The sequence below is a fragment of the Suncus etruscus genome, chromosome 11, assembly GCF_024139225.1.
Source record: "Suncus etruscus isolate mSunEtr1 chromosome 11, mSunEtr1.pri.cur, whole genome shotgun sequence".
NCBI lineage: Eukaryota > Metazoa > Chordata > Mammalia > Eulipotyphla > Soricidae > Suncus > Suncus etruscus.
Genome location: NC_064858.1, coordinates 8,321,476 through 8,330,993, shown reverse-complemented (window position 1 = coordinate 8,330,993; position 9,518 = coordinate 8,321,476). Strand labels below are relative to the sequence as shown.

The 9,518-nt window shown below is 50.7% G+C and overlaps 1 protein-coding gene across 1 annotated transcript in view; it reads right to left on the bottom strand.

The window, feature by feature from the left end:
* Positions 1 to 715: 715 nt before the first annotated feature.
* Positions 716 to 9,518, bottom strand: part of BLM (BLM RecQ like helicase) — a 46,975-nt gene continuing 38,172 nt past the window's right edge. Inside the window, 3 exon segments of the mRNA XM_049783304.1 lie at positions 716 to 1,192; positions 5,517 to 5,703; positions 8,545 to 8,667. Coding sequence (XP_049639261.1) covers positions 1,024 to 1,192; positions 5,517 to 5,703; positions 8,545 to 8,667 — 479 coding nt within the window. The 3' untranslated portion in view covers positions 716 to 1,023.

The following is a 9,518-nucleotide window of genomic DNA, read 5'->3' as shown; positions in this document are numbered from 1 at the left end:
CTGGCTTTCACCTCGGCACTGCTGTGTGTGACACCCCTCATCCCCCCCCCCCCAAAAAAAAAAAAGGCCAGTCCTGTAAGGTATAGTACACGAGGGCCAGAAGTGCTTGGGTGAGTTGGTGGCAAGCAGTGTCAGGGATCAGACTAAGGGCCTCACGCATGCTGGACACGAGCTCAACAGCCTAGTCACTCACAGCCCAGGGAACCACATGGAACGGAGGCTTGAGGTGTTTTCAAACGTTGAACATTTATTCAATGGCCACAGAATGGCATCTCCTTATTTTTATTTACATTCCCAACCAGGGAGATGGGCAGGGCATTTTTCAATATTTCTGTTCTATCTTCCAAGAAGGGTTGAGTCACATCCACTATTGTCTTCTCCAGGATTTTTTTTCTGGAATGATCTGTGAGGTCCCAGTTAAAAAAACATTATCGGGCCGGAGAGATAGCATGGAGGTAAGGCGTTTACCTTTCATGCAGAAGGTCATCGGTTCAAATCCCGGCGTCCCATATGGTCCCCCGTGCCTGCCAGGAGCAATTTCTGAGCACGGAGCCAGGAAAAACCCCTGAGCACTGCCGGGTGTGACCCAAAAACCACAAAAAAAAAAAAAAACAAAAACAAAAACCAAAAAAAACTACATTATCATGTATTTTTCCAATGTCTTTGTCACCTGCCATCACTTTGTCTCCACGTTTTCTCCACGGTCTTCTGGGGGAAATTCTTCTGCTTCTGTGTTTCACAGTGTACTGGGAATTTCTCTCTCTGAGATGATTCAGCAGCTGCCTCAGACTTTCTGAGCAAAAAAAACGGCCACGAGGTTTGCAGTGGCAGCAAATCATGCTTATTCAAAAAGAAAACATTTATTTTAGAAATAAGAACTGTCACCCTAAGCATTTATTTAAATATTAATAGATATGGGTAAAAAAATTATACATGGCATAACAAAACCAACAGCTTTATAGTCACAGATGGTCGGACGCTGACACAGGAGAAGTCACATCCATGTACACCGAGAGCTGGCTGTTAGGAAAATGCATACGAAGGCTTAAGAAATGGTCTATTTCTGGGCTTTGGTGGGGCCATAATCCCCAATTTTCTACTGGTTCCTGAGGCAGCCTGGAAAGCTGACGGGGACGCAGAGCTGCTGGTGGGTCTAGCTCTAGACGATGTCTTTCTGCATGCGGTGGAACCCCTGAAGCGTGACAAAAGAAAAAGAAACGTGGAATAAAATCAACAGTCAGTCACCCTTTCTCCTCTTAACCTGAACAGCTCAGGACTGTGCGGTTTTATGAACTTCCTGCCCAGAAGTCCTTCTGGGTCAGCAAAGTTTCCTTGCTGATTCAAGAAACAAAGGGCTCCTTTGGGGGGCCAGACCCGGAAGTGTTCAGAGCTCACTCCAGTTGGAGTCCTGGTGGGCCATGGGCAAGGCGAGCACCTAGACCCCTGAACTCCCTCTCCGGTCTCAGGAACGTGACCTTTTGCACAGATCTGTCCTAAATTTGTCTCCCTAAAATATCAAGGACTGTTTCTTAACTTTGATCTCTGTGATTACCCAAGTCCTTAGACCAGCAGCTCTCAACTGGATGCCAGATAACCCTGTCTTGGGTCCCTAGGATGTACCAAGTGGGCTAGCCAGCAGAACGGGGAGAGGGGAGACACACGCAAGAAAGACAAAGGTTGTCGGGGGTGGGGTGGGTGGGTGGGTGTGTCCTGGCTGGAACACAGCTGAAGAACAGTGGTCCAGACAGCATCTACATTACGGTCTGTCCTAGTCAGATCAAGGGGGTGAGAATGGCCTCGTATGGAGGCCCTGGTCCCTAGACCAGGCCCTGTTCAGAGAAAGGGGGCTCAGTGGGCTTGTGAAGATAGAGCTACCCCAGCCTCAGGCGGGCTCACAAGGAGCCTCGACACCTCCTGAGCACTGACTTGAAGGGGTGACCCTGGAGGCACCGCTTGAGTAGGCCCCCACACCCCCTCTGCAATGGCCCCATAAAACCATTGGTCCATTGGGGCCTGCCAACTCCCTCACATCTTGTCTTCTGGCAATGACCCCCACAACCTCCGCAGCACCATCTGGTGTGGCCCCCAAACAATAAAAGGCAACAAAAAGCCAAACAGGGGCCAGAGCAATAGCAAAGTAGGAAGGGTGTTTGCCTTGTATGTGGCGGGTTTGATACCCGGTATCCTACATGGTCCACAGCACTGCCAGGAATGATGCCTGAGTGCAGAGCCAGGAGTGACCCTGAGCACTGCCAGGTATGGCCCCCCAAACCAAAAGATAAACAAACAAACAAACAAAAAATGGCTTTCTACAAAGACCTTCATACTTCATCTCCCTCACTCCAATAAATCACAAGAAACAAAACAAGTGAGACGAGGAAAACAGGCCTGCAGGCAGGTGAGGCTGGCTGTGCTGTCCTAGCCCTGCTGCATCTCTCCCTGCCCTGGTACTAGACGGGAATCAGGTCAGACAGTGAGGGAGCCTCGGCCCATCTTGGACCTGAGGCTGCGGGGTGCCGGTGTCCTCTGCAGTGTTGGAGGGGTGGCTGGAGTTCAGAACCATTGCTCTACTGCTTCTAACTCTGGCTTGAGGGCAGTTTCACCATAGGACTGACCAAGATCTGCTGGGCCATCCAGACACAGCCACCAAGTTTCCCCGGTGCTGGGTTTCTCTCCCGCTGAGAAAATGAGCCCCGAGCAAAAACCTGCTGTTTTTGTCGATTTACAGAAAGAATATGCCAACAGACTCTTCACCTGGCCACTCACTTCACTCCCACTCCCGGAGCCAGACACAACCAGCTCATTGTGTAAGTCTGCAGATGTGTACAGGGAGGTGCGGAGCGCCAGGGCTCTGGCAAAGAGTCAGAACTGACTGTCCCCGCATAGGCCTCTGGGCCAGGTGAGTGGCTGGAAACTGCGGCAAGAGCCTCTCAGAGAGTCTGGGAGACACAGAGCCAAAGGGAAAAAAACAGGGGAAAAACAGTTACCAAATACGGCGGTTTAGCCTGTGGGGATTAGAAAAATATCCTCTTCTAAATACCGAGCTAATTAAACAGCAACGTGGGGACAGGCAGAGTAAGGAGGGGGCGGGGGGGGGGGGGAAAGCACTTGCCTGGCAGGGCAGCTGATCCAGTTTCAATGCACAAGCACCGCTGAGTGCGACCCCCCCCCATCCTCGTTCCCCCCAACGCAGAGCCGGGAGTAGTCCCAGCACAGCAGGATACAGCGCCAACCCCAACCACAAAGAGAAAAAGAAGCACCTTCTCAGCATCACGGGCTGAGTGTAGGCTTTGCCAGCCGGAGGCCCAAACTCCATGATTCAATATCTGGCCTGGCCCGCCCCCCCAAGCGACTCTGAGAATGGGACGCGTTCCAGGAGGGCATGGCTGGGCGTGGCCTACAAGCAGCAAGAAGGAACCAGCTTCTGAGTCAAGACTAGGGGGGCTTTGCTAATTTTATTAGATTACTATTATTGTTGTTATTATTTTGCCTTGGGGGCTATATCCAATGATACTCAGGGGTTACTCTGGATTCGGCACTGAGGAATCACTCTTGACCAAATGGGCAGTGCAGGCCTGGGAAGGATCATAAGATGCTGGGGATTGAAACTGAGTTGACCTCATGCAAATCGAGCGCTCTCTCTTCCTGCTGTACTACAACTCTAGCCCTGTTACTTATTAAATTAAATTAGATCAGAGGTAGTGGGACAGTCATTCTTAACAATAAAAATTGTGGGGCTGGAGTGATAGCATAGCGGTAGGGTGTTTCTTTGCACGCTGCCGACTCAGGACGAACCCAGGTTTGATTCCTGGCATCCCATATGGTCCCCACAAGCCTGCCAGGAGCGAATTCTGAGTACAGAGCCAGGAGTAACCCCTGAGAGCTGCCAGATGTGGCCCCAAAACACCAAAAATAAAAAATTGTGAAAATAGGGGCTAGAGCAATAGCATAGTGAGTAGGATGTTTATCTTGCATGCAGCTGACCTGGGTTCTATCCCCAGCATCCCATATGCTCCCTCAGGCCTAATAGGAGTGATTTCTGAGCACAGAGCTAGGAGTAACCCTTGAGTGCCACCAGGTGTGGACCCCCCAAAAATCACAAAAATAGAGAAAAAGTGCCAACTGCAATAAACATTAGAATATGGTCTACTTTGTTCTAACAAACAAAAGGGAGGAGATGGCAATGGAGCAATCTCCAGGCACATGTGCAGAGATCCAGGGACTCTGGACTGGTGAGGGCAGCAAGAGCCCAGCTCCACCTGTGTCATTGCAACAAGCGAGGCCCAGCTCTGCAGCTGCCCCTGGGCCAGGCCTCCGCTTCCTCCTACAGTCATCTCTGCTCCAAGCCATGTGAGGAAATGATGATTTCCAAAGTGAGGGAATAAAGAGAACATAAGAACACATCCCCACAGAAGAACATCTGCTGGTCACTTGCGCAGTCAAAACCACAGAATTAAGCTAACTTTTACTAATGGCTTTAATTTCTGTACCCCGGCAGAAGGGCTGATTAGCACATGCAAAATGTTTGTTTATGGACTTAACAAGCAAATGATAATTTAGTAACGTTTGCCTTCCCTTTCTCTTCCCCCAGTTTCTGTTTTTATTACCCAGAGGAAGAGAGGTAGAAAGCTGCAAAAACACAACAGCCTACAAGGCTTACTGGGGATGCTTTCCTTTCTCCTGGGAGTGTCTGTGTTCCGACCAGCAGTTCTTTGGGGGCCAGAGTCCCTAGACAAAAGGATGGTCACCATCTTGCCTACCAGGTGAAAGCAGAGGCTGTCTACACAGTAGGCAGAAAGAGTCCAGGCACGTCAGAGGTAAGGAGAAGGTGCCCAATTCAGCACCCAAAGCTGCAGGATCTGGGCACCCAATTGTGTGCTGCATGAAAGGCACCACCACCGCCTGCTGTGGGCTCTTTGTGCTCTGCCCTGCTGCCCTGCAAAGTCTGGGGTCTGGATTCTCGGTAGCAAAAGGGTAGGGAGTGCCACATGCTTGGGGCAGAGTCCCTGTGTCCTGCAGCAGTGTGGTGAAAACCAACAGTCATAGAGGCAACTTGCAAAAAGTGCCCTTAGTTGTATCGGCTGGCGTAGGACGTTCAACATTTTATGTGGAAAAAGACTCTCAAGCAGAACAATTTTAAATATTTTTGTCCCTCTAACCCCACCCCAAAGATAAAGTCAAAGGTGGAAATGTTTTTGCAAACGAGGAAATGTTAGTGACAGCCACTTAGAAGAGTTGAATTGAAACTTTAGAACAGGGCCCCGAGAGCAGCGCATGGGACTGAAGACAGTCATGGAAGAAGGACCCTGTTTGGTTTGATCCCTGGCACTGAACCGGGAACAATTTCTGGATGTGTCCCCCAAAGAGTAACAGAAACGAGTGGCTTTGCCTTGGATCAGATCCTAAGTGTCATTTCTCTGACGGGACAGGAGGGACCAAAATGAAGCGTGGTTGGCTTTTCTGAGCGAGCATAGAGAACCAGAGAGCGCCAGAGCGCGCCCCCAAATCTGCCGTACCCTTTCGTTTTGGAGCTACTGCGCCTCCTCTTCGACCTCGGGAAGGCCACCGCCCGCTTCCTCTTGTTTTTGCCTCTGTTTGCAAAGTAGTGCGACGACACGGGTGCTTCTTCGTCGGACTCTGCAGGGGAGCTCTGTCCAGGGCCCTGGCCGCAGCTGAGGCTCCTCTCTGGGTATGCGTCCTCAGCTACAAGGACAATGAAGACATGCACAGCTGATGCCACTGCCCAGGAATGGTGACAGTCCAGACAGGGACACTTGCCACTTGCCTGGGGTTCTTCCTATATCTGAGACATGGATTTAACAACTTTGCAGAACTGAGCATGTCTTCCCTTCAGAAAGGCCCCAAAGTACTCAGTCTGGCAATTGGCTTTCCAAGAAAGGAGGTGAGAATTCCTCAGAGATTCTGACTAACTAGAGACCAGGGCTAACTCGTGCCCCATAGGACCTGTGTTTCTCTCTTTGTGTGGGCAGTTCATTTTCGTTGGAAGTATGAGATACAACACAAGACATTTTATCACTTTACACAAGTTACATTTGGGTGTGACAGGAAATAGAGCCAACGGTTCCACATGGCATCTTAGAGCAATTAGTCAGCAAGTTTTGGAATATTCTAGACAAGCATTTCTCAAACAGGACAGATATGGCCCCCTAAAGACACCCTAGGATATCCCGAAGATGTCAGAGGTGAAAACTACATAAATGAGGGGCCATGATATAGGACTATGGGTCTGACCAGTTGGACAGAAATGTGGGAGGATGGAGCTGGAGCAGTGGCGCAAGCGGTAGGGTGTTTGTCTTGCACACGCTGACCTAGAGCGAACCACAGTTCGATCCCACGGCGTCCCATATGGTCCCCGAAGCCAGGAGTGATTTCTTTGTTCTTTTTGGTTTTTGGGTCACACCCGGCAGTGCTCAAGGGTTACTCCTGGCTCTACTCAGAAATCGCTCCTGGCAGGTTCAGGGGACTATATGGGATGCTGGAATTTGAACCACTGTGCTTCTGCATGCAAGGCAAACACCCTACCTCCATGCTATGTCTCCGGCCCCCGCCAGGAGCAATTTCTGAGCACATAGGCAGGAGTAACCCTTGAGCGTCACCATGTGTGGCCCAAAAGCCAAAACCTCCAAAAAAGAAAACAGAAATGTGGGAGGAAAAAAACAAGGTTGAAAGGCCACGGTCATCAGAAGGCTGAGAAATGCTATCGTAGATGTAAGATAAAAAAATCAATTCTGGGGCCCGGAGAGATAGCACAGCGGCGTTTGCCTTGCAAGCAGCCGATCCAGGACCAAAGGTGGTTGGTTTGAATCCCGGTGTCCCATATGGTCCCCCGTGCCTGCCAGGAGCTATTTCTGAGCAGACAGCCAGGAGTAACCCCTGAGCACCGCAGGGTGTGGCCCAAAAACCAAAAAAAAAAAAAAAAAATCAATTCTATGCATAATGATTGTGAACATTCCTCATACTGTGTATGCAAGAAATGGGTCAATATAAAAACAAATATTTGGGCCTGAGCATTAGTACATCAGGTAAGGAATTTGCCTTGCATGTGGCCAACCTGGGTTTGATGTCAGGATCTCAGATGGTCCTCCTGAGCATTGCCAGGAGTGATCCCTGAGTGCATAGCCAGGAGTAACCCCTGAGCATCAACAGGTATGGCCCCAAAACCAAATCAGACAAAGATCTTTCCTTCTGGGCCTGGTGCCCTTCAGGCAACCCTCAGCCTCTCAATCTTCAGCCCAACACGCAGGGCAGGAATGTGCCAACTTTTTTTTTTTTTTTTTTGGTTTTTGGGTCACACCCGGCGGTGCTCAGGGGTTACTCCTGGCTGTCTGCTCAGAAATAGCTCCTGGCAGGCACAGGGGACCATATGGGACACCGGGATTCGAACCAACCACCTTTGGTCCTGAATCGGCTGCTTGCAAAGCAAACGCCGCTGTGCTATCTCTCCGGGCCCAGGAATGTGCCAACTTTACCCACTAAGCAGTCTGATCCAAACAGAGGCAGAGTTCTGAGGGAGAAACGGGGCCAGAAAAGCTCTCACCCACCTCGCCTGGTGGTGGGAGCTGGGAGGCTGACTTGGCCCACACAGGCGACTCTTGGGGTTTGTCACTCACTCTCCTAGGGCTGTCTCCAGATGGCTGGGCTTTGGTGGGCAACAATCCCCTCGACAAGTTACCACACTACATACATGTTCTGCTCTTCCTGAGACTGGCAGTGTCACCCCACAAGGATTTAGAAAGACCCTCCTTCCTTTTCAGCGTTCTGTTAATAGATGGAAAATGATTGCGGAGAGGAAGGGCCTGAAGCGTGTGCTCACTCATTTCTCATCCCGCTGTTTCCACTTGCCTGTCTGAGGCGCGCCCAGCCAGGTGGGCAGGAAACAGGGCGAACACTTGGCAGGGCTGTGGCTGCCACCCGCTGTATGGCAGAGCTGGGAGGCAGGCTGGCAGGGGGCCTTGCCTGTGTCCTCCAGAACCGTCTTTCTTTGTCAGGTTTCCCAGAGCCAGAGCACCTGCTAGCTCAGTGATGAGGTTCCTAATGAGGTGCGAGGAGAAAGGCGGAGGCCGTCCCTGGGAATGTCAGCTAATGAGGGAGGCGAACAAGGCGCCCCGCGCTGGGCAGACTCTTCCAAAGGCCAATCACAACGAGAAAGACTAGCATTCCCGTTACATGTTCATTTTTCCAAAACATTTCAAGCTCGCTCTTTAAATTTTATCTTTAGACAAGCTTTTGAGATAGCACGTTCACTCAAATAAGGAGCGAAGCACACAGCAGTCACGTGGCCCGCAAGGGTCACAGAGTGGGGGGGGGGGGAAGTGAGAGCAAGCTCACACAAGCTGGTGACCCAAATTCCTGTGAGGTGCTCAAACTTAGAATAGGTCCAGGTTTTGGGGGGGGGTCAGAGAGGGGCCTGCCTGGGTCACTCAGATATCAGTGTAACATGGTGTTTTGGCAAAGCCTGAACAACAAACACCACCCACACCCATCCACACCACACAGGCTTTGAGAAAAGACTTGAGACTGAACCTGGAAACGTGAACTCCGAGTACTTCTGTAAAACTGCCATCACTTCTGCGCCAAATTTCTCCAGCTTGTCTTCAGTGACTCCGTCAATTTGAAGCAGAACCTCGGGATCCGAAGACAAAGATTCTGAGCAGGGGCATAAAATTGGAATGTAAATCATGGCTTGAAGAAAAACCACCGACAGTCCCAGACACTCCTCAGCACATGTGTGCTAGTTGCGGGCACAAGGGCAGCCAGTAACCACGGAGGCGGCCAAGGGGCAGCGGGGCAGAGTGCAGCCCCGATCCCCACAAGGTGAAAAGTCAGAAAGTCAGGGCTGCTGGGAGATGGATAGGGTCCTGTTCCGTGCTGATGGAACTCCGTGAGCTGCAGACCTGCTGAGGAGCCCCGTGTGCTAGCTTTGAATTCTTCTCCAGAATCAGTGTCCTACGGGGTAAAGGCCCGAACCAAAGTCTTCCTCTCCCATTCCTGATCTGTTCTTCACCCCCTTCTGTTTGTGGCGTAAAATAAATGTAGTGTCTTGTTTAAAATTTATTTTTATCTATTCTTTAATTTTTGGTTTGGGGCCACACCTGGCGGCGCTCATGGGTTCCTCCTGGCTCTACGCTCAGAAATCGCTCCTGGCAGGCTCAGGGGGACCATATGGGATGCCAGGGATTGAACCCAGGTCTGTCCAGGTTCAGCTGTGTGCAAGGCAAATGCCCTACCACTGTCCTATTACTCTAGCCCCTTTTTAATCTATTTTTTAATTTTTGGTTTTGGGCCCACCTGGAGGTGCGATGGGCTTACTCCTGGCTCTGCAGTCAGGGGTCACCCCTGGTACCCTACAGGATGCCAAGGATCAAACTCAGGTCAGCTGCATGTAAGGCAAACACCCTCCTTACTGTGCTATCACTCCAGTTTCTTAAAATGCATTTTCCTTTTTTTCGGGCCACACCCGTTTGATGCTCAGGGGTTACTCCTGGCTAAGTGCTCAG